At 39.2% G+C, this 26539-nt stretch overlaps 1 protein-coding gene across 2 annotated transcripts; it reads right to left on the bottom strand.

Annotated features, from left to right (window-relative positions):
- Nucleotides 1–81: 81 nt before the first annotated feature.
- Nucleotides 82–25544, bottom strand: LOC131108037 (ligand-dependent corepressor). 2 transcript variants are annotated; one of them, XM_058058718.2, is made up of 7 exons: nt 25406–25544; nt 15879–15944; nt 14803–14882; nt 14589–14724; nt 13936–14253; nt 13758–13854; nt 82–5720 (listed from the first exon to the last, which is right to left on the bottom strand). In XM_058058718.2, the coding sequence occupies exons 1-7, from the start codon at nt 25500–25502 to the stop codon at nt 1406–1408; spliced, it is 5109 nt and encodes a 1702-aa protein (XP_057914701.2). In that variant the 5' UTR covers nt 25503–25544; the 3' UTR covers nt 82–1405. The 2 variants fall into 2 exon arrangements, with proteins under 2 accessions (XP_057914701.2, XP_057914702.2); XM_058058719.2 differs by lacking the exon at nt 82–5720 and adding an exon at nt 5748–10668.
- Nucleotides 25545–26539: the final 995 nt, after the last annotated feature.

Below are 26539 nucleotides of genomic sequence, written 5' to 3' on the forward strand. Positions count from 1 at the left end.
ACGTTTAACTTGAAAATTGAGTACTGTCAAAAGTCCTTTACAAATTTGAATGAGTGAGTCGATAAAACACATAAAATTCTTCCATCTTTATATCAGCTCCAGCAAAAATACAACCTTTACATAAACGTGATGATTCATTGTTGGGATTACCACAAATAAAGCACTTCTCTCTAATATACAAAATCCCCTCCCCCAAAAATCCTTAAATAGCAAGTGTAGAGAATAAACACGTTCAAGTTTGAATATTTGGTGGACTGGTTCAGATGGGCTACATTGAGGAGGTGACGCACAGCTCTTAAATAACAATAATTAAAAAAAAAAAAAGACCACAAACAAGATCGGCATAGACTGTACATGTAAGGGTTTCCAGAATAAAATAACAGTGATAATTAAAAATGTTTTTTTTTTTTTCAATTGACCATAGTCAGCTACCAGCACGGAAGGTTTCACAGAGGGTTCACAAAGTTGAATAATTAAACATGGAATGTTCCACTAATGCTGTGTGTAGGGTGGAGTACAGGGGGGTTGTTTAAAAGTATAATGCGTACGTACTTTGAGGAGTTCCAGAGGTCTTTCTGGCAGTTTTAACCAAAAATATAAACTAACATCAACTTATCTGTTAAAGCCAAAAACTGATAGATTTTCCAGAATAAAGTGTGTGTGTCTCTTTAAGGGAAGCCTGAGGAGCGACAAAGAGGGACTGTTATTCACAAGTTACAACACATGGATATTAGCATGAGGTGTGCATTATGTGCACAGGAAAGCGGTTCGTTCCTCAACTATGGTCTGAAACTGCTCCTCAGTCCTTCAATCTACCTTAAATTCAAAACCTCACCCCCCACAAAAAAAGACGGATCACTACAGTAAATAAAGTATTCACCAGATGGGGGGAACAAATACTCAAACTTCTGTTTAAATATCGTAATGCAACTAAAATAAAGTTACTGCTGTAGAAAGCGGGCATAGAAAAATACACCTGTCAGCTACTGTAAGTCAACACAAGAAAATTATTTGCATACGCTGTGGAAAAATGAAAAAAAAAAGAGAGGAGAGTTCACATTTGGAAAGACATTCTTTGAACTTCATAAATAAGGCACCTGGTCACAAAAGTCCCGTGATCACTCGGCTGTGATTGGAAGGCGGGCCCGAGACTGCAAAGCTTTCAATAAGATGGCGGGAAAAAAGAAAAAAAACATGGAGGGAAAATTATTTAGTGTCACTTTGAAGCCATAGACTCAAAAATGCTTGAAAAAAAAAAACGAAATTTCATCTTTGTGCAGTCCCTGAAGCACCCACAAACATATTTGTCACTCCAAAGCATTTGCATACTGAAGTCCATAGTTTGGTTCGGACGTCCTTTCTGAATAGATTCCAGATAAAAAGTAATAAAACAAACAAGTCAGCTTTACCGTGACATCCTGGTACGCTTCGCCGGCGGAGCTCGCAGCTCCTGAGCTCTCGTACGCGACCACATGGCGTTACGGTTTCTCTTCACAGCAGCTTTTCTGGTGATTCCCTCAGCCTTCCTGATGGACTTGAGAGAAGAACGCTGCTTTGTCATCTTGGAGATCTTTCTCACATGACTAGAGATATCATTCGACGTTGCTTTCATATTCTTCTGAGACCTAGTCAGCACTTGGTCGGGTGCGATCGGAGGCTTCCTGTCCGCTTCAGAAGCAACTTCTTTTCTTTCCGGTGATTCATTGACTTGATTTTTACCAGAGTTGACTTTGTTCACGGAGGACTTTTCCCGATCTTTGTCTACTTCTGATGTCTTTTTGTCTGCTTGGATTTTTGATGAATCCATCATAGAATTCAGCCGCTGCGAACACCTTTTGACTCGGTTCATGGCCCGAGCCTCGACTGCTCGAAGTCTTGTAGACTTTCTTCGAGCCAATGTTCTTCTCCTTGCTATTCTTGTTGCCTTCACTGGCTTCACGACAGGTAAGGGTAGTTTGGGTGCCTTCTGAGGTGGATTGACAGCAGGTTCTGTGGTTAGTGTTTTTAAGCCGTTCGGTTTTAGGTTTTTAGAGACAGATTTCAGTCGAATATTTGTTTGTTGGACGTGCATCTTTTCTCTAATGTTGGAGTATTTCCTCAAAATCCTGGCGCTGGCCGGATTCTTTGGCTTAGCAGAAGGTTTCTGAGATTCGTTGGTGTGTCCACCAGCATCCAGTCTTGCGTGCGTGTGATTGGTTGGAGCAGCGCTGGGAAGTTCTCGTCTCTCTTTGCCTTTGATCAATGCGGTTTCTTGCTCCAGTGTTTTTGCAATGAGTTTCTGACTCTTGGGGTTACTTTTTACAGGAGAGGCAATGGCAAATTTTTTCAAGTGTTTCTTTAAGCGTTCCGCTTGTAAGCTTGGAAAAACGCCCTGAGAGACCCCCGATGAATTGGACGAGCTGTGGAAGCACAGCTGAGTTTCTGACGGAAGACGTGTGTTTATTTTCTTTACAATGACAAGCGACTGGGTTTCTGTTGATTCCAGGAACCAGCGACAAATACTGGAAAGATTAAAGTCCTTGGTGAAGAGCATTTGAACTGGTGAATACTTCTGTGGTTCTAAAGTCTTTGGCTTGCGGGCCCTGCGTTTACTCTTCCATATCGCTGCTTGTCTGTCTGATTTGTTTTTATATTTTGCTGCTGGCTGACCATCTCTGTCCATTTGCAGCCAGCCTTTCTGCATCTTTTCATATTTGAGGTTCAAGTCGGTGAGCAGTTGTTGATTTTCTTCTCCATTTAGTGCTTCCAAGAACTTGCTGGTCTGTCTTCGTGGTTCCAGTCTTGGTGAAATGACAGAGGAGGCTGAGCTCCGAGGCAGAACAGATGGAGATGACCGGATATGAGTTTTTGATGGAGGTGTTCTGGTAGGTGACACCGCATCAGTGTTCTTTCCAGATACAGGGAGCACACTGGAAGACGGTGAAACCAACCTCTGGGATCGCAAAGAGAGCTTTTTGTTGTCCTGGAGGACAGGTTGGGAGGTCGTGTCGACTTTACTGCTCTCACTCCTCAGTGGCATTCTCGTGGGCTTGTCAACTCCTGGTGAACTTGTACTATGTTTCTGTAAAGATACTGCATTTGGTTTCTGTGTTTCTGTTGAAGGTTCCATTATGAGAACCCTTTTTCCTTTTGATGCCGTCACCCTTTTTTGCATTTCAGTCTCATCCTCCAATGGACATGATAACCCCACATCAACCTGAGTCGTGGTTTGAATTTCTTCTTCTACGATCTTTGACGATCTTAACTTTTGTTGGAAAGAGATACTTTGGACTTCTTCTGAAATGCTCCTTGTTGATTGAGTTTTTTCACCGTTTACCTCCAACAATGTCTCTTGACTCAGTGAAGCCTGTTCAGGAACTGCAGGTGAAGTCAACCATTTCAAAGGAGGAGAAATGGGGGGCACGGCTTCAGGGGAAGGAGGGGATGAAGTAGCTGTTGTGACGGAATTCGGAGAAAAATCTGACAGAAGAGTTTCAGAATTTTTCTGAATGGCTGACCTTAGTTGTCGTTTGGTTTCTGTGCTGGAAACAACTAGCTCAACTTTCTGGCCTTGATTTTGGATTGGTTTGGATTTGGGGGATATCTTAACTTTAGGGTTTTCAGTTATCTCCGAAGCTGCCACTAAAGGAAGTTCAGGTGTGGTCACAATGGATTCTGTGGATACGACTGCTTCAGTTGTATTTGGTTCTAGGTTCATGGTTTCTAGAGAGTCAGCTTTGTCTTTTTTGGGAACTTTCTGGCTTTGTTTTACCGGGGTTTTAGTGGGTGATGTGCCGCTGTTTAATCTACGGCGCAGACTCCTGTCGGAGGCTGATATAGGTCTCCCATTAACGTAGCCTACGATCACTGTTTCCAACTGACGCAACCTCTTTGGCATAGAGATCACGGTGCCTCTTTTCCTACGCCAAGGGGGTAATTCCTTCAGGAGTGTATCCATCGTCTTTGAGGAAAGGTCATATTCATCTTCTTCAAATGTTGATACAGGCACATCACTTTCATCTGCTGTACTTTGTTGCTCAGTCGACACCTTCTCCTTGACTAATCCTGAGGTCAAAGATTTTTCAGTCGCTTCATAGTTATCAGAGAATGTCTGTTCCTCCGGTATCGGTTCCTGGGGTTTGTCATTGTCTTTCTCATTCTCCCTTTCCAGATCCATTGGTGATTGTCTGCTTGAAGGGAGAAGTGTAGTCTCACTGCCGTGTATTTTATTACACAGAATCTCAACTTCAGCTTCTACTGTGTTGAGTTCCTCTGACGGTTCGACTGTTGTTTCGGACATTACTGTTGTGGTTGCTTCGGTTTGTTGAGAATCAGGCTCTTTTTCCTTTTGTGCTTCAAATTCAACATTTTCATGATCTTCCGCTGTTTTCTTGCACTCAGAAGATGTTTGCTCTTGTAATTGGAGATCATCTGTGCTAATATTTGTTTGTACGTTCTCAGTTTGTGGCCTTATAGATTGAGGGGTCTCTAACTTGTTCTGACATTGATCGGTTTGACTGGTTTCTACTATAATGTCTGCTTCATGAGCTGCTGCATCCACCACGTCACCTGTTCCTGGTATTACCCTTTCGTCAGATTCTTCGGAGGACATCTGCTCACTCATTGTTTCTCTACATGCTCCAGCAAACGGCATATCCACTGGGGGGACACCTTCAGGCTTTGAAAGAACCTGTTTTGGAGTTACCAATGTGATCAACTCTGGCATCGGATTAGGACAGTTGCCCCTTCCTGCCAACGTGCGAACAGTTTTTAACTCCCAAATTTCATCTGTGTACAAATGTCCCCTAGTGCTTTTCCGGGCGTTGCGGCGGGGAAGCAAGTTACGCTGTTGTTCTTTGAAGCATTCTGTAATGGGTTTGTCAATGTAAACAATGTCACAGTTGCCAAGATCAGGATCAACCATCCTGTAAGGAGCATGTCTACTTTGTTGATGCGTGGATGGGCGGATGGTTTTCCTGGCAGTTCGTGGTGATTCTGCAGTATTAGCCACAGGAAGGGAAAACTCTTTCATTGGTACATCCTTGGTGCGCCACATAGCCCCTCTGGGTCTCGCAGAAGGCGAGTGATTTAGCAGATTATGTCTTTTCAGTGAGGAGCTTAGTCTAGCACTTTGTGTCTCGGTCCTGTTGGATAAATTCGAGTTATTTTGTCTGGGCTCCAATGTACCAGAGTCAGATGCTAGGGAGGTTGTCAGCACACAAGATAACTTCTTACCAGCAGCGACATTAGTGCTTTTCATAATTTTCATCTTAAGAGGAGCATGGTCACCTTGACGGTTGCTGTCAGTGCCTGCAGGGGTGACCAAAGTCTCGTTGCTCCCGGATTCAGGCCTATGAAGATCCAACACAGGGCTAGCAAGAACAGACGTCAATGGAACTACAGTCTCTGGAATATTTTCCGTCACATTATTGCTTTGGATAGAAGAGGACATATCCAGGATTTGAGATTTGGGCGTGGATTCAGCAGAAATCCTAAACTCAAAGGGTGACTTCTCAGGCGTTACAGGGGTGGAGCAGGTTGTTCCCTGTTCCCTTTCAGAAATGGAGTTATTAGTTTGCTGTGTCTTTAAAGACGCCAGTGCCTTGACCTCCGTCTGTAAGAAACCTATGGCGTCGACAATCTGTCTCTGATGGTGGCGGCAGAGTTTGGCCATGAACTGTTCCAGTGTCGAGGTGGACTGCAGCTCTTTTGCCTTTGAAATAGGCAAGACTGCACACTCACTGAAGAGAAAACAGAAAAGGAAAAAACATGAAAAAATAATGAAAATACAAGGAAACATTGTATGGTGGTATCTGCTGAAGTCGGGTGAAATAACAGGCCTTAAAGGTTTATCATTGCATATTTATTAGAAGAATAAGTGATTTTTTTAAGTCAATTTAAATCCAGTGAACTCGACCAATTACATCATGACAGTTAATACATGTTTTCCTCTTTTCACACTGCTATATACTGTTACATTAAGAAAATGCTACACATGCACAGGACATCCACTTTAAAACAAGTTACATCTTTTTATCACTTGAAAGAGCATATACATTGGGGCAAATATAGAATACATACATAGTGTCAAGTTTTTTGTGTCGTGCAAAGAAAACAATACAAACAAGTGCTTTCCAATTAAATTTAAATCAAGTGACAAACCAAAAATAGGCAGTGGGCTATATATGCAAAATTAGTGTGTCATAAAAAGGTCTACATTAAATGACATTGTAAGCTGTATTTCATAAATGTTTGCTGAAGTTGTGTCAGCGAGGTATTCTGGATTCCTGAGACCCTTTCAAAATAGAATGCTACAAATATTTTACTGTGGAACTGGTCCGCTTTAATTGTGGAAGAATGTGGACTTTTCTGTTTTTTTACAACCAATGAAAGTACATCAGTCTTTTTTTTTTTGCACAAGGCATCAATGAGTCGACCCTCTTTGTTGAACTGTTTAGTTTAAGTAAATACACCCTAGCCTGTTTTAAATAATGTCGAGTAGAGAGTGTTAACCAACGTATTTTTCCTGCAGCAGTGGTTATATGACATTCATTGTCTCAAACGTTATAAAAACAAAACAAAGAGAAATTGTGTATTTTGTTGTTGAATATTGTATGACAAAAATATTCCAATATGTAAATCTTAGGGATTAAAAAATAGTTTTGAGAGTAAAAATAAGAATTGCCTCTGTGGCAAATTTAATTTTTTTCTTCAGTCCCTGCTGGAAAAAACCTTAGGAATAAAAGAAGAGTACCTGAATTCTGAATGGTATCATCCCTGAAGGTTTCCCTTGCCATTTGACAATACAGCACAACCATAAAGACACCACACGCATGCCTTTTCTTGCACCGTAATAAAAAATAACCGTTCTAAAATGCAGACGCAGACCACATCACAACATTTCACAATTACAGATGTGTTAAAACTCTTCTCCAAAGTTCATTAAGACTACATATTAAGAATATAAATATTCTGACTATTACAGACTATGTAGGTATTTCATCCTGAGTGACCCATTGCACAGATTGTGAAGTGGTTTAGCAACATTTTAGGTTCACTGTTCATCTCAACACACAAGTTGACTTGACAATAATTAACATCAACAAGTATTTCCAAGATCACACAACCTTAGTATATATCTAACTCCTCACATTTCATAACGCAGTCATGCAAAACACAGTTAATATATTTTTTTAAATACATTTTTTTCTGTTTATAACTATGCCTTATAACAAGTATTTGAGCAATGCTGTTTATTCTTTCGGGATTTTATCTTTGCTCACTATGAACAGCGGCAGCATAAAATCTATCTAATTTATTGGTACCTTTTAGATATACTTTATTGATGACAAGAAAGACAATCACCACCTTTGAAAGAGATGATGATCAAGTTAAATATACATTTGAATGATTCTCTATATGTCTAGTAACACTTATTTATCAAATCAGTTTACATTCATTCCTAAAGTGATGATAAATCTTAATTTTCATGAAAAATGCTCATTATATTTTACTGCACAAGTAATAAGCAGATTACATTTCAAAAATGTTTTTGTGGCAATTTTCTTCAAATTTCTCATGTTTTATAATCAAAGTTATTTACATTTGTTTGCATCTAATAAAGATTTCAAAGTGTTTTACATCATTAAGAGCCAATGTTACGAGTAGTAAAAGAAAATTAAAACAGTTGTGATAATAACATAATGTCATGTTTTTGCAAGTCGAGGTAGTCAAACAATATCTGAGGGCACATTTAGAACTTTTGCCCATTTCCAAACCAAAACGCATGCATGTATGCTTTATATGATAGAAGACCGCATCACATTTATACATGTGGTGTTAAAATCAATATAAACGCATTGCTTTTTTTGAATATATTCTTTTTAAAAATGTAGAAAACATGTATAAATTTGATGTCTCCTATCATACAAGAAAATCTGGTCTGAACAGTGACGGTTGAAAATATGTTCCACTGAATATGAGACTGACACAATTTAATGATTGTCAATGCAACGGTATTTTTTGTTTGTGAAATTATGTTGTGGATAATGACTTGTATTGATAAAGTTATTCATACTGGTTGTGATGTGTGGTTAAGGTGAATATGAGTTTGGTCCGTTGAACACAACAAAACAATAAATTAAGTCTACCGAGTCGTTTAGGAACATCTAAGCGACAATGTGTCCATAAAAGCCTGCAGGAATGTATAACCTGATAAAAAATAGAATCGTATTTCTCGAGTGCCCTGAGGTATACGTGACAATGCACACTACAGGTATGCCGGTAGATTGGGAAAATGTCTTCTTCAAAGTTGAACAGGCAACATATTACATGAAAACATCAGAGCTGTTTATAAACTACAGTTGTTTTACAACAAAAACCTCCTTGTGAAACTGAGGTTTGATATCGCCACTTAAAACAATAAAATAAACCTTAAGGGAAGAGCAAAAGGCAAGAGTCGTGTGAACCGAGACCCCTATCACTTTCAAAAACTGTTCATGAAAAGAACCTGAAGTACTGCAAATAGATAAAACATTGACATTAAAATATACATATGTTATTACTGGCACTAAATAACATTAAAAAATACCTGAATGCACTGTTCCTTATATTACTGCGTACTGAATGGTGTCAAATATGTACAGCTGAGTGTAGCTCTATTATTATATTAGACAAGCTATTAGTGTATAAGTGAAAAATAAAATTTCTGCTTATTTCTGCCTTGAAGAAAAGGCATCGAGGATATACTGACACCTCAAATCTGAGCCCTAAATCAATCACTAAAGTGGTTTGAAGGCTTATGCTGGCACTGAAATGCTGCCGATAGTTAAGGTATGTTGTGAAGACATTTGTAAGTAGGGCACATCCTGTCAAAATAACCTGAATTACTGCCTATTATATACTATTTGAGGCGACATAAGAGGAGGCAACTGTTTCTTGAAGCTTCTGAGTCCAGTGAGGTATACAGTATATAATGTGTGAGTGGACAGTGAATCCGCCATTGGATTAAGTCCTGCATCCAAACCTGAACTAAACCTGAGGCGCTGTGAAGGCATTGAGAATCAATAATTACCATTCATATAGCACAGTGAATGTATAAATATAAAATCCTGTTGTGCATCTTATATATTTCTTTAAAAATGGCTGAAACTGGAATTGACCCCCAACCCCCCAAAAAAGTATAATTTGCATTCTGGTTCCAGGAAATAAAAACAACAGATTGGATATTATAATGTGGAGAACCAACACATACTTTGAGGACATTAGTGTTTGAACATACAGTTTTTGTCACATTTGGAAAAACAGTGACTAGAACTTTGTCAGCCATGTACAAAATAACAACAGCGATTATAATAATAAATATAAAGCATGCTTGTAATGCTTTGAGTAATATTTACACGGCCTACATACTGTATTTATATGAATTATGCAATGTACTGGGCAGTACCGTCTTTAGACATTGAGGGGCGCCACTTGAGTAATATTCCTCTCAATGTAACAGAATGTAAGCAACCTTCAAATTGAAACCTATAAATAAAATAAATACACACACTAATATAGTAATCAAATGCATAGAGACCATGAAATATTAAAGACAGATGGCCATGAACATTGAATCATATTAAAAAGCATTCATAGCCAAATGTAAGAAATTATTCATATAACTAATTTAGAAATTTTGTGTTACGGGCATAAAGGCAACATTTGCCTTGTTAAAAATGTGTTTGTACATTTGTAGGATGAAATTAATTTGGTGAAAGACTTCCATCATGCAACCCACTTCCATTCTCTGTGGATGAGCTCTCTCTTTCCTCAGAGATGGCCTGGAGTTCTTCACTCTTTGGGAAATGAGAAACACTCTTCTCATCAAGCGAGTTAATCAGCCGTAGTTTCTTTTTCGGGGGATGTTTCAAGGTCCCCAGGCGCTCTTTAACCTTGTACTCCAGGGTGCTGTGGGGGATGCCGTAGATCGACTGGGCTTTGGATACACTCATTTTCCCACCCATCACAACCACAATGGCCTCCTCCAGAAGCTCTGTGTTGTACTGTCGGTAGCGACCACGTTTCTTCCGTGGCGGTTTGTTTCCTAGGTCAGACTCCGAATCCAGAGGAAAGTTTCTGACTTGACGATGATGTGTGTCGTGAGGCCAAAAAACACCGTTGCTTTTTTTGCGGGAGTGAGGCTTCTTTCCCAGACCATTCTCACAAAGTGAACCTGAATTTTCATTTGGGAGGGAATCCCAAGTACCGTCTGTCCCTGCGGCCAAAACTCGCACTTGGGGAATCTTGAGGTCAATGTTGGGTTGACAAAGAGAGGTGGTGTGGTCTCGGAAGGCATCCTGGTGCTTTCCTTTACCGTAGGACAAAGACTTTGAAAAGAGTCCAGCAGCTTCCAATAACCTGGGAATGTCTTTAAGGTGCTCGCTAGCTTCACTGCTAGCTTTGAGTTTGAGGAGCGCACCAAAATGAGCTTTGGAATTCCAGGCGCCGAATCCGTTTCCGTTTCCGCAGAGGTCAGTGGGTGTGACGCTGCGGTTATGGCTGAGAGGTGACTCTGGGTCGCTTTCCAGACCAACCTCCTCTTTGATGTGCAGAGAGTACGCAAGAGATGAGGAGGGCTTATAACGGGCGGAGTGGCCGATATTCTCCCTCCTCCTCCCATCCTGTCCGTCCGCGCTCAAGGATCGCCTGATTGGATGGAAGGAAATTGGGTGTAAGCAGAGCTTGCACAGTGTCTTTCTCTCTGTTCTAAAGGAGGATGGGTTGGGGAAGGGAGGATGTTGGCCACTCCTTTATTATATGACCTTGCTTTGGTAACATCACTCTCTTTTGCCTTAATTGACTGGATGGGTTGTTTGTGAGACTTAAGAACAAAAAAAAAATGGGACATTTATTTGCTTGTGTAAATGATTGGTTACAAATTTTACAACAGACAAAAACAATAAAAAAAACAAAAATACAAGAAAGACAAACAGGAAATGAGTAAATGTAATGGGCAAAGCCAGAAAGAGGACATGATGAAGTGGAGAGTAATTGGCAGCTTAGATTATGTACTTTATTGATCCTTAAGGAAATTGTTGGCAGATGTTTCATCAGGGCACTAAATGACAAATGCGAGAATAGCTTTTGACATTTTGTGCGTGACGTTACCACTGAACAAGCACACCAATAAAAGAGTAAGCCAGCAGAGGGTTGTGTTAATGTCAAATGAAAGACTAATTAACGGTCGGTGGATACAAAAATGAGGCGGGGAGCCTTACATTCGCTTTCGACTGATCCTAAGCAGCAAATTGATACAACACCGATATCGGGAAGGTTTGCTCTTTTGGGTACGGTAAAAAGGTGGTGGTCCGTAAAAGCACCACGGTTGCCATTTGGGTTGTGAATGATAAATACAGTACGATATGATACGACGATTTGACAAGCCAAGGATGCGGATTTGGTCACAGCATCCAAGATCGATAAGAATCTGCCATTAATTCATTATTGGGTATCACAAGACTAGCAAACAGTGCAACTATAAAATAAAACATGAGAGCCTGGACTGCTCCGTAGATCACCATGACTGAAGACGAGAATGGATGTAAATAACAGCAGCATGCTAATGCTAGCTATTCACCGCAAAAGGAGTTTCAACACATCAGCAAAACAAAAATTTTGGAACGCCTTTGGATTTTACAAGAAGGACATAAAACTCGACATAAGCCACGCCATTTGTAAGATATGCAGACCAAGTACGCCGGTGGCATAACAAATCTTGATCAGTTAAACCAACAGACGAGTGTGGTACCTTTTTTCAAAGGGCTGCTGCTTACCTTTTTTTGGGTTTGTAACTTGTTTACATTTGAATGTTACACCTTTGTTACCTACCTGGTGTGTTCAAAACACTATGCTCAAATGGAAATGTTATGACGTTGTGAAGATGGGATTATTTATTCTTCCAAGCTAACACAGGATTTTCATTGCACCCATGTGGCAAACAGTGCTATTTACTTATCTTTGCTCGGACACATTTTTGCCACTTTTGAAGTGTGTCATTATTTGAGGGGATTTGCACACACATTTATTTATTTGTTTTTTATTGATATATTCTCTATAGCCTCTATTTATTCGTGTGAATTCTACCTTATACCACATATTTTTGCACATGTTACACCGTTTATTGTACATATTATATATGCCGTCCTTTATATGCATATTTAAAATTCCCTGTATATACACCCGATATATATATACAAACCTTTTTACATTTATACTCCCATTGAATTAATTAAATTACACATAGGAGGGAAAAAAATATGTATTACCTTGATATATGGTGAATTGACAATGAGGACTATTTATTGATCCCCATCATCAATAAAGTATTTTTTGGTCCACATTATACATTTGATGTGTTTGTTTTTCTGCTTTTCTATGTCACTTTTATAGATTTGGCTTATTATTTTCTACTGTGTGATTAGTGTTTATGTCAACAGATGTTAAGCGTAGAATAGTATGGAATTTTATGGAATCGAATCGTTCCACCGGTACCATCCGGCACCCTACAGTATAGGGGAGTCTCGTACAAGCACTAACCACTTCAGAATAATATGGAGACGGCCCCACAACAGACGTAACCGCGGTTGTCATGCTAACCCTGGACTCTGATTCCTGTATTCTATAGATGGTCATTAGCGTTTGTTAAAATGTGAGTATTTTATGATTTAAAATGCATTTTTAGGAAGTGTGAGTAATACTTACATCTTAAACCTGGATTGTACATTAAACTTGTTAGCATCCATCACTAGTGAACATGTTAATCCAAAATCGGCTACGAGCGTCAAGTTAGCAGGATGGATTTGCGGGTATGGGGGGGATATACATTTTAAATGTGTTTGAAGTAACAAAAAAAATAGAAAAACATCTTTATATTATACAGATCTACAGTCACGAATGTAAAGGTTAAAAAATATCAACGCTGAAGTGAAAAATCACAACATTTGCATTAACGTTCTCCCTTGGGGACAGCTTTGACAGAGCTTATTTTGCTCTACTGGAATGATTGACATGGCATCAAATGCAAACTACTGATGTTTGCAACACAGTAATGGAAATACAGGTAATGGTTTTGTTTTGACAACCCTCTGCATGTTATCATTTAAAGGATTCAGGATTGTTTCACAAAAAAATGTGCACCTTGAATATGAATGTTATTACTATTTGCAAGGGCAAGATTGTATTGTAAATTATCACTCATCGTGCTTTGCCAAATAAGTATGACCAGACATGCTCAATAGATTGGCTTCTTACTGGTATCAGATATATCAATATTGTCCAGCACTTCATTGGCAGCAGATTTTCCCTCAAAGTAATGTCAGGGCACATCGTGCAAGTTGTGACAAAGTTTGTGCAAAATAAGAAATACTGCAATATGCAATGTAAGTTTGTAGTTGTATGTTTGTTGTTATTTTGTTTGATGCCATCTAACTTGATGTAACGCTCAGTATTTTAAAAAGTTGACACCGATATGAACCCAAATATCATTCTTATTCCAATTCCAAGTGTTTCATGCTTAAATTGCTCAGTATTTTAAAAAGTTGACACCGATATGAACCCAAATATCATTCTTATTCCAATTCCAAGTGTTTCATGCTTAAATTGCTCTGAAACACAAACTAATTCAGGCACCAGTTGCAACACCATTTAAAACTTTCACTTAGATTTTCAATATGATGACATGAGAACAAAAGAGGAGTGGAGACTGATGAAGGCCAATTAAAAACAACTTTTCTTACCCTTTGATTGTGGACACCTTAGGAGAAAGGCATGGACTGTGGTCTGGCAAACTGCTGCTATGGCGACTCTTTTTGATGGACAAGTCAAGGACTCCCTCTGTTAAAAATGGACACAACTCAGTTTAGATTGGATGTTCAGGCAGCTGCTCCTTCGGTAAATATTTTAGTTTCACACTACCTTGCTCACTGGGCTCAGACTGGGTTTTCTTGACTGTGAGGTCAAGAGGGGCGTCCTGGTCCGCCATGAGGAGCTTGCTAAGGACGGGGTTGTGACTGTGCGCGGGCCCCGCCATGACGGCAGACGGGCTGCTGGTTGGAACCCCAGAACTCATGGCTGGGGTCTTCGGACTTTGGTCAGAGCTTGGCTGGGTTTCTGAGCTACTATCCTGAGGAGGGCTGGTTTTTGAGGTATATTCGGTGGCAAACTGTCGGATCATTCTCTGGAGGATCTCTCGCGCCACTACTGGGATGTGTGGGTCGGAGAAACTTGGCACGTCTGGAAAGTGACCATCGTTATTAGACACAGCCACAAAGACAATGTAAAATTCTTATCATGAGCGCATTTTGGCTCCTTACGAAACTATGCATAGACGTAGACCACGAACATGCATCCCACTAGACATCATCTAATTAAATAAAATATACAGATGTATGTATGACACCTGGCAATCATTAGGTAGGAATAATGTTTAAGTTACTACAGTGTTTGTATGGGTTGTTCTTCTTTTACTTCCTTATTGTCAATATCTTCTCTTCTTTAGAAGAAATGAACAAACCACTTTGCCGCCAGTGTATCCATAATTTACCCACCTTCAACAAAATGACACTCACCTTTATTAGAAAGGACTGCATTTAGAAATTCCTCTGCTTGCTTCTCTAATCTGCTGATGGTGGTCTGATCTTTCACTAGGAGAGGTTTGAGCGGATCTTGGAGACTCTCCTCACTACTTAAGCCAATCAAGTGTTCCTGTGAAGTCGTAAAATGGTTTAGACAGGATGCAAAACACATACTGTGTCTGCTGTCAAAAAAAACAACTCATCTTACCTTTACTTTATCTCGTCTAAAACAGCAGAATAAACAATTTTCATCAAATGACCAGTCAGACCCTGCTACAGGCTCCAAATCTGCAGACAAAAAACACATGCCAGATAATTAATAATAATCATTTGTTACTAATAGTCTTCAGAGAAAATGCGAATTAATATTGTGCTCCAGTATAAATGATAATGAAAAGCTATTTCACAAATGCTTAGCACAAAGTGCTCACACTCACTGAATTCAAGAAATGCTGCAAATGTTAAAGTATCACATCATCCAGCAATTCAACAACTTTACAGAGTGAAAGATGACAATATTAAAAGGGGACCTATTGTGCATCACAGATGAGCGGACTTCCTTATATGGTTCATAATTAGGAAGCATTTTGGCCGTGTGACCAATCACAGCTGGGTGGGTATGCTCAGAGACGGGCCGTGGGTGGAATAAATTAAAACAAACCATTTTGGCAGGAAGCACAAATCAATAGGTGCAGATTCTGGAAAACCTAAAAGTTTTCTGTGCTGGTTATTGTGTGTAGCTGACCACAACTCAATACAAAAGGGTCGAAAAATGAGCATCATAGGTCCCCTTTAAAAGAATATTTCATTATCATGATATATTTTTAATACGTATTATCATAACATTAGTGGTTAAAAATTTTTGATAAGAATATCTATGTTTTAGTATTAATTTGTGGATGAAAAATGAAAAAGTTTATTTGTCCAGTCCTAGTTTCATTGTACTCTTCTGTAATCTTGTGCACCGTCTCATGAAAGCCCTAATTATTGAAGGTGTAAATAGCATGGAAACACTGTACAATATCCACTATTGTATCACATACTGTAAGTCATGCATTATTAAAATATCTGCAGGATATTTGACTTTTTTCATGGGCTTTGCGCCATTCAAAACACCAGCTTAGTTGTCTACTCTGTCTCTCGAGCTGCCTTGTTAAGAAATGTGAATGTAGAAGGGGTACCACATGGTACTGTGAAGCAGTTATTGTGACAAAGACAACAGTTCACACTCAATACATTCATTCATTCACTTCACTTATATTACTGCATATAAAAGATACTTACCCTTAAATACCTGGAGGTCTTCTACCAGCTCTGAGCCAAAGAGACCTTCAAGAATGCTCTCAAAACCTGAGAAAAGAGAGAAAAAAATTGCGAGTCTCTTAAATCGGTGCAAAATATATGTTTGGTATCTCACATCTGTTGAAGATCATCCATTAAGTGTGTGTTGTCAAAAAAGAAGACAGTTGGAAAAAATGTCACATCCATCATTGGTCTATTTCATCTTGACAACACCTTCAGTTAAAATACACATTATCAGCTTTCACCCCGGGTTTTTTTTTTACTTCAACAGTAACATGCCCTTCATCCTCCTGTTGCCAAGCAACTGAAGCAACTACAGAGTTGGGAAGCGAGTGCATACTGTAACAGTGAAAAGAAATAAGTGCCAGGTGGAATGATCAAAACATTCTCCACAGTCCTGTGCAGCCCTCCAACTGATTAGCAAACACAACAGATAACGTGGATATTCAAAATGACAGATATTCTCTATAAATTAAAAAGCATAAATGAATTAACAAGTGAAATATTGTGATCACGCACCCTCCATCACAGTTTAAAATGCCTTGGGATTACAGTGCATTAACACAACATGTATATGTACACACAGTATGTAATGTATGCTGACTGCTGCGGGGGACAACATAACCCAAGTTAAAAACCACTACATGCATCAAATCATGCGCTAAAGAGGTCACATGGCACATCTGTCCACTGAGCCGGATGTAAAATGTGTGCATTATTGTCTATAAGGCACACAATTCTCACAAAAAAGATACAAACTAACAAGAAATGTTCATTCCATTCATTCAAAGATGTACTTACAGTAGATGTTCACAGATGATCCACTCTCTTTCCTAACTCAGTGAATTGGACCAAACGCTCTCATGTGTTAAAAATGCCCTCTCGCTGCCTCCCTACAAATTCCCACCCACTTTATATATATATATATATATATTTATATACACAGCCAAACCGAGAGGGGGGGGGGCATGAAGTGGTGAAACACAGCCTTGCCTTTAGCTGCAGCATGAGTCTGTTTCTGGGTTACTGCACAGGACTCAGCTGAAGCCATCCAATCCTACTTCTGAAATATTTCAGAGGCAGAGCCAGAAAGTAGGTCATCCACTTTCATTTGACAGAGCAGCACCATGACATCAAACTACTCTCCAAGAATTCAGTTTCGGGCATTTTAAAGTGTGTCATTGAGTAATACCATGACTCTGAGGCATTATTAAACTATTTCCGACTGGCAAGATGATGGTGTGTTGTATATGCATTTGGGTGAGAGGGGAAAAAAAAAAAACACTACACACATTTCTCTTTAAAGCCAAACCATTTGGGAAGCTGAACCTTGTATTTAGAAAAAAAGCAGGCTCTTACATGTACAGACTATAAAATATTAATGTCATGTTAAGCCTTTCTGCAAGCTTTACAAAATAAAATAGAAAGTAATGGCCAGGGATGAAATGCATGACAAACAGCAGAAACACACCCATGCTGAGGCACTGAGAATTTGCAGGTGTTTTATATTCATTTACTTCAGTGAGAACTGGAATTGCTCCAAAGTGTAATGCACCTTGTTTAAAAAAAAAAATAGCACACATCCAATAATAGTAAAAAAAAAAAAAGTCAAACAGAATCCAAAAAAACAACACTGAAACTTGGCGACAACTCAGTGCAATAATCAGGTCATCGGGTTAATAGGATAATTATCTTTATTTGCGCCGTGTGCCCTAATTTGCTTAACAGGATGTTATTAACGTTTATTAGAATAGGAAAATCCACATTTGTACAACTTTCACACTAAAGTCAACATGGCTTTTTACTTCCTGACTGACAGCCAGGTCCTTCTCTGATTTAAAAGGGAATTGCCTATCATGGAATTTTGCCCATCATCCATCATTCTTATGTGAGACATGAACACACATTTTTCTCTGGAAAAACAAATGCACATTATGGGACACACCTATGCTGCCTACAAAGAACACTATTAAAACGTTTTTTTTAATGCAAGGTGTGCAGCCACGATTGCATAATAATGGAATGGAATGGTAATGACTGACTAGCAGATAAACTTTAACCTGGACACTGAAAGAAATGGGAGCGTTTTTAGCACTTTTGGGAGTTTTTTTCCCCATTACGTGAATTCATATCTCCATATTTTTATCCGTTTCTGTATCTTTAGAAAGCACAGAAAAGAGAAACATGTGTTCATGTCGCACATATGGATTGTGGATGGGCAATATTCCCTCCAAAAAGGCAGGTTTTCTTGCCTTTATATATTGATACACCTTGGGTAATGCATGGTTTGGTAGCCGATCAAACAGTATGAAGGTGTACATGCAAAAAGCTAAAACAGCGGAGAAACTATTTTCCAGCATTGAAACAATCACAAACTGTGGTGGTTTTAATTTTCCTTCGAATCAACACAAACTGCCTGAACATTTCCGAAGTGTTTGTGGTATACACTGATATTATTCATTAATTCATTCACTTTCTACCGCTTATCCTCACAAGGGTAATGGGGGTGCTGGAGCCTATCCCAGCTGTCTTCGGGCGAGAGGCGGGGTATACCCAGGACTGGTCGCCAGCCAATCACAGGGCACATATAGACAAACAACCATTCACACTCACATTCATACATATGGACAATTTGGAGTCGCCAATTAACCTAGCATGTTTTTGGAATGTGGGAGGAAACCGGAGTCCCCCGGAGAAAACCCACGCATGCACGGGGAGAACATGCAAACTCCATACAAAGATGGCCTAGGGTCTCCTAGCTGTGAGGTCTGCGCGCTAACCACACGACCGCCGTGCAGCCCACACTGATATCATATGAATATTAAAAAAGGATAGCAAATGTGGAAAACCTTGGCCAAAAACCAATGAGATTAAGTTTCCAGGTAGTGTTCACAGTGCTTACCCTTGCCTTGACCTACATTTGTAATACCCTACTGAACCCAACTGCGACATGGGTCAAATCCAGATTTGGTGAGCTGGCACTGCAGCCAGGATTGTGTACTAATGTAATCGAATTTGACTGATGACTGACTAGTAGATATAATTTAATCTGGTCACTGAAAGAAAATGTAGAAACAGAACAAGTAAGTGAAAAAGTAACTTGATTATCTACACATAGTCCACCCTGAGAAGTAGGATGAGCCACACAACAGTAGAGTCAAGATCGCCACAATTTGGTTTGTCCCAAAGCCAACACACTCTCTTTGTTTACAGTGGTCTTCTCCAACGGCAATAAAGTTCTAAGTATGTCAACGTATGCACAACTGCAGCTTCTACATGTTGGGTGTTGCTGCTTTCCTACTTAAGACAGCTGTACATTGAAAACTTCAAAAGGTCGAAATGCTGACACTTCAGCTCACAAAATTTACTGTACTCAATCATCTCCGTAGCTACCAATAGTAAACTCCTGGCACAATGCATGGCTCTGAAATATTCTGACATATTTATCCAATTGTCAAAGTTACTACTTCTGTATGTTCGCGGTCCATGTGTCATATACAGATTTTTTCTAAATATGCAATTTGCAATGACTGTAAAGCGCAGATTGTGTGAGTCCTTCCGTATTGATATAATTAATAATAACAAATAATAATCAAATATCATATTTCCGGAAAAATCACACAGACCGTGCAAAATAATGTTTATAATTCATATAATACAGTCACATAATTTCACTGACTGTATTGATATACTACACTTTACTTTGTTCTTCTATGGATGTTTGTGCCACATAGAAATGTGCAGCTGTTCAATTTGTATCAATGCTGTTGATAGCAGGACATTTTCTCTTAGTAGATAATGGTCATTGAATGACTATTTTGTTGAGACAAGATATAAACAAATAATAATATGGCACTTTTCTATAACTTGTTTTGCATATTGCAGTATTTGTGAAACGGATACAGTGGAATGAAAGTAGTCAAGGTATACTATGTTTATTGGAAAAAAAATCTACAACCAATATCGGTATCAAGTGATATCAGTTATGAAGTGCTGGACAATATCAAGATATCAGGAAACCAGCAATGTCGAGCACCTCCAATATATTCTGCATTGATGTTCCTGTCAGAATTTACTGCTGTATTTAATTTTTCATTGCATCTATTAAGATGGCAGATTTAAGAGTAACTGCTGAAACTCAGGAAATCATAGGATTAGACAAACGATGAACTGTACCATTACTAACTATGTTATTGTACTATTATTTATTTATTATACACTCCAGATGCTTTCGTTCAAAATTTGGTTTGTAGGCACACAGATAATTCAGTAACTTGCATAAAAGTGTCGATATATCTTTATTTCAAACATATTACAGCCTTGTTCTTTCTGGGTTATGATGATCATGTTCAAAAATGGAGTTCTTATCATGATCTGCGCTGCTCCTTTCCCCCCCCCACATGTATGACCCACCCTTCTGCTCTGCTGCTGACGGCATACAGTGCTGCATCAACCCCCACTCGGCCCATCCCCCACTGTAACTACTGTACACATACAGTACAACAACTCAGGCTTGCAGAACAGGAGCTCCCTCAGCTCAAATCAGTGTTGAGCCAAAATAGACTGTCGCTTAAACCTGCCATCTTTTCTCCCAAAACACTTCGACAGCGATGGTTCTTTAATCTTTTAAGACCGTGAGGCATCATATTTTATAAATGCTGCAGTATTCAGATGCTGGTGTTAATTTTGCATGGTAGTGAGATAACAGGGCAACATTCCTTTAACACAAAGATATAAAAATAAGGTGAGGGATGCCAAATTTGCATGAATTTGCTGAGCAACAAAGTGTGGATATTTTCTTCCTACATTAGACCACGGCATGGAAACATAGAATGTCATGGAACCCTTCCAGACTAGTCCAAAAAAATGTAGGTTATTCAGTTCAAATTAATTCAACCTTTCCTTATTTATGCAAGGCCAAATGAAAACTTGCTCTTTTCCAATGATGCCCTGAACAAAGCAAATGAACAAAACAATATAGATGTTAAATGTAAATATAAAACAAATTGTACGTGTGCAATCAGAATGCATAGGGTCCATAATACAATACCTAAAATTATTAAAAGGAATTGAGGTATCAACCTGGAGTTGTAGTAAAATCTTTGATGGGTATCAGTCAGGAAGTAAAGCTTTGATAATACACAGAGTCCAGTTGTAGTTCTACAAATCAGACAGTTTTGAACGGATAAAAAGAAAAAATATGGCATGGTGACTTAAGATGATATGATACAGCCTGACATTTAAATGGTGCAATGCTGAAAAAACTTGCGATGACAAAAAAAAAACATTACTTAAGTCAAACATGATTTCCAACTGTGAAAAGACAACCTGCATAAAAGGTGTTTTATAATAAATAAAATCAGAATTGTAGGCCAAAAGCCCATTACAAGGAAAACTGGAAAATAAATAAGATGAAATTATAAATAAGAGAATCTGCACCCGCTATTTAAAAAGAGAGCATAATGTAGTCTAGATAAGGAGTACATGTTGAGACATACACTATGCATCAGGGGGCTCTGAATGCATTGTACAAACAAACATGCCAACAATTGTTGCTCCTGTTTCGTGGAACAATTGCCCTTGTCTCGGGGTCTGTAGTTTTACTGCACACAATAATACACTAAGACAAAATATCCATTTGAGTACGAGTAGGGTGGTGGTGGTGGTGGTGGCCTCTCCACCAAAAAGCCAAACAAAAGTATGTCCTTGTTATCAGGGACAAAAAAAGCCTTTCTACAGGCAGCAGGCTGATGTATTTGTCATGTACTCTGGAGCTTCACAATTGCAGCCCAAACACAAGGAGTGTTTGTCAATCATAAAGGGAGGGCGTGACGACTGACAAAAAAACTATTATGTCTGCCTTTGTGGATGGTGAGCACACAGCCAACCCCGTAGTGTTGGGATTGTTTGGGATCAGTAGACAGTGAGAGATCACCTGGTACATACGTTTACATGTTCAGGCCAAGCTCCCGCATGTCACATTTACCCCAAGTACTGTTTACGTCGAGTGCATGACAATAGTACGCATGACGCGCATTGTTCCTGAATGGGTATGCATTGTCACTATGTCCGTGAAGCAGTCATGGCATTATTTGGCCTCGTGTGACGCCACGCAACATTGGCATAGCATCACCTCTAACTTCATTTAATCCTCCATTTGCAATTTGGAAAGAGAATGCAAAAAGAATAGGAAGGAGGCATAAAGTGGCCTCACAGCTAGGAGACCCCAGTTCAATTCCACCCTCGGCCATCTCTATGTGGAGTTTGCATGTTCTCCCCGTGCATGCGTGGGTTTTCTCCAGGTACTCCGGTTTCCTCCCACATTTCAAAAACATGCTAGGTTAATTGGTGACTCCAAATTGTCCATAGGTATGAATGTGAGTGTGAATGGTTGTTTGTCTATATGTGCCCAGTGATTGGCCGGCCACCAGTACAGGGTGTACCCCGCCTCTCGCCCATAGACAGCTGGATTAGGCTCCAGCACCCCGCGTCAGGAAAAAGCGGTAGAAAATGAATGAACATTAACAGGGCTGCACGGTGAATGAGTGGTTACCATGCAGGCCTCACAGCTTGGAGACCCGAGTTCAATTCCACCATCGGCCATCTCTGTATGGAGTTTGCATGTTCTCCCCGTGCATGCATGGGTTTTCACCAGGGACTCCAGCTTCCTCCCACATTCCAAAAACATGCTAGGTGTAACTGGCAACTATTATATTATTATTCATTTATGATATAAATTAATATATTTTTAAATATACATATATATATATATATATATATATATGTAATTATTATTTTTACAAAAACTTAACCAACTAAAACATTTTTGTCTTCATCGACTAATGCGTGTTTTTACTGTGGAAGTTGTTCTTGACTATAAGTACACAAAAATGTTTTGTACCAAAAACAACAATGGAACCGAGGTATTTATTAATAAGCACTTTACCTCAAGTCAAAAACCTTCTTTGCTACCATAAACATAGCTTGTGTGTTTCGACAAGCACAATGCATGGTGGCTACTTTACATGAGATTGATGTACTGTGACATTTTGAGATCAGCATCATCACAAGATGTCAAGAGTGTTTTTTTTTTTTTAAACCACTGCAGCTTAAGTGTGGTTTCAAAGCTCTGACTCTGAATAGAACCAAAGATGCTGGGTTAACATTTGCCCAAATGTCAGGAAAGATGTTCATTTGAGCTGAGACAAACAAACAAAGCACATACTGTAAGCGCTTCCAACACAACCTACCTTAGTGTTGAACTGTTGCTTGCTACTTGTTGATGTCCAAGCAGGAGCTATAGTAATTCTACTTTTAATCAACCTTACTTCAAGACTTGTCAGATCAACCAATGTAGATGTTCAGACCCTTAATCAGCGACCGGTTCCATTAAAGCTCATTGTTGCAATATCAAATCACAATATTTAGTCAGTAAGGGTGTGCATATGTGTTTCTTGCATCATGCATTTATTGAGTAATTAGCTATGAAAGCGACTGCAATAACAAGAAGCCTAATGTGTTTTTCTTCTCTATCTTTTTCATAACGGTTTTATTTTATACTTGTGTTTTGTGTTTTTGTTACTGTGTTTTACATTGTTCAGGTACTCTGTGTACTGTTTGAGTAGGAACGGAACTTGGTCATAAACCAAGGACTTGTATACACAAAACATCCATGTTCTGGTGCCAGATGCAATCGCCTGCTGCACAATCACCTCTCGGGTTAAAAGAGAATGCTCCCATGAAGGGAAAATATCCAGCAGGCCGCAGTTGCATGGGAGATAATGTTGTCAAAAGATCAGAGGAGAATGACCACACTGGCTTGAGCTGATGGAAAGGCAATTGTAACTATTAAAAAACTACAAGACAACACTAGTATGACTTCTATCTGCTGAGAACACCACCAATAATAAATTGAGGCTACAATGTACACCTCCTGTCCACTAGGTGTTTAAAAAATATATATTCAACCACATGTGGGTAGTAGGGGAAGAACTACAAATAAACTGTATTCCTCCTATGTTGCATTCACACTTTAGGCAGGTGGTTTAATAAAGTGTAGTAAGTTCCCAAGCACTATAACAAATCACATGACATTGTTCCATCATCGGCCGCAAGCACATACATAGAAAGACAATTGAGCACATAAAGTAGTGGAAGAGGTTCAAGTACCAAATATGAACAATTACATGTTATACTGCATATGAGATGCGTGCGACTTCACGCTTAACGGCATGTTAAGCGTATAGACAGTATAGTATAGTTACTCCAGATGCCATTCACTGTGCAATATTAAGGGCGTTAAATGCAATATTCTAAGTTCTATGAGAAGTATTTCCATAATGCCTCATATTACCTCTCTAACAAGATCTCAGAGTATAGACTGGTCATATATCTAATCTCGTTTCATATTATCTACATACTGTATTGTATATAACTCTGGGAAAAACTGTTGATTTTGTTAATACTTGGGTTGTTTATATTGTGTATTTTGTACTGCTTAACTTACTCTGTACTCTTGCTGCTGTGCAATACAAATTTCCCCACTGAGGGACGAATAAAGGCATATCTTAATCTTAAAACCAATTTTGCTTGTGTGTACCAAATGTTGTGATAAACATCCTAAAGATACGGTAGTTGTTTTGTAGAGAACTTTTGTGTCAGTCCGACATATTTATCTGATAAATATTCACCCTTGTGTGTGCAGCATTTAAAAAGCGAAAGTGTGGGTCTATACAAACATATACATGGAGGGTCCCAACTGCTGCAAATGTATATTTGGGTAATGGTTTCATACAGTATGACCAAAAAAAACACACCAAAATGAGGGTTTTCTAGTGTGAAATAACTCATAAAATTCTCCCAAACAGGTTCAAGGTTCCACTTGAAGTCAGTGTACTTGCATTTACGCTTGGAAACTTTGGTCCAGTCAGCGCAATAACCAACAAAACAAACACTGCATTCATTTAAAAACAAGCCAGCGTGGCTTTAAGGTGCTCAGTAACACTGGGGGTGTTAAGCTCGGTCGGCTAAAGCGGAAGCTCCCCCTCTCACTTCCTCCTTGTGGTCATACACGCACACAGAGAAGAAATTTGTGTAAAAGTAATAGGTTTTTTCAACAAATTAACACACACAATGCAAAGAAACATCACCGCATTCACATTTATTATACAATATCAGCCGCTGAGAGAGCGTATTTCATCTAAACAAATGGGAATGTGCCGTTTGTCCGATAAATCCCGTGACACTCCCTTTAAGACGGTGCCCTTTAAACAAACTCAGCACTAGCTAAAGTGTTTAAATCCTTTCATCAACGCCAAAAACGGCGATGAGACGAACACAGTGATGAGTTCAAACAAGCCGGGACATTTAACTATCGATCACAAAGGACAAAAAAGTGACTGGCTTGGAGATGCCCCGAAGTGAGTTGGGGTAATAGCTGATTATTTACACACCGAAGCCGCTCTCTCAGCGGGTTATATTGTACATTCAACCGCTCTCTTGGTTCTTACCTACACAGTGGATGAGTTTGTGCCGCCAAGAGTCAAGTTCCTGCCGAAAGCCGCGCCTGTCGATGGAGCATTGCTGCCTTTTACACTGACTCGCCATTTTCTGTCGTTCTTCTCCGGTGGCGGGCACCCGCACGGCAAGAGGAAGCGATGGTCACGTGAACGCGCGCGTCGCCTGTGTTGGAGGGTAAATCCCTTCACTGTTCACTCACATCTAACAGACTCAAAACTATTACATTATACTGTAGTGTAATTACTAAATATGTAGCACAACACTTCACACATGATTGATATATACAGAAATATAATAAATACAAAAATATTGTGTTGTATTGATAATTGTAGTATTTGAGTCCATTTGTTTTAGCATGTGTAAAAAAATGCCAATAAAAGTGTCAAAAGCATTTATGTACCTACTTCATAATAACTTCGATGTTGTCTATGGTTATCATCACACTTTCCCTTTTTCCATCACTGGCTGTAAAAAAAACAACAAAGCAAAACCCAAACACATCTTAGATTGTGAGATGTTCACTGAACTAAACATTTATTATTCAACTCCTTTAGTGGCGTTCTACTGTATACCATAGTAATGTATGGTACAGGTGGCCTCAATACATATTATACTTTGGTATTTTAAATGGGCTGGCAAGAGCGTCAGCTATGTATCCTACCGTGCATATGTTGTTAACTGCACTATTATTATTATTATCAATATAATATAAAATGGGAGTTTCTATTTCTCAACACAGGATTTCCAAAAACAAGATTTTGCCAATGGGCAATTTATTTTGTTCATTATTGTTGGTAGCCAAGAGGTCATAGCAGCCGCTTGGCCTCGTTTATCACTCTCTTATCATCTTTACACAGACTCATTACACAACCATAATAAAGCATGACTTAATAAGAACATGCTACTCTGGAATAATTGCTCCCCACAGATATGGCTAATATAACAGTGAGGTTGCCGTCTTTTACCCAAATGACATTCAGTGCATTTTCATTCTGTTCGGTGTAGACGCAGCACTTAATAGGGCAAGGAACCATATTTGGTTAAAATGGATACCTTAATAGGAGATAGTACATCCATGTGATTCCTTACAGCCAGTCAGTGAACAAAGGTAATAACAACAAAAG

The sequence above is a fragment of the Doryrhamphus excisus genome, linkage group LG20 (assembly GCF_037039965.1).
Source record: "Doryrhamphus excisus strain RoL-2023G ecotype Guam linkage group LG20, RoL_Dexc_Guam_v1.1, whole genome shotgun sequence".
NCBI classification, from domain to species: Eukaryota; Metazoa; Chordata; class Actinopteri; order Syngnathiformes; family Syngnathidae; genus Doryrhamphus; species Doryrhamphus excisus.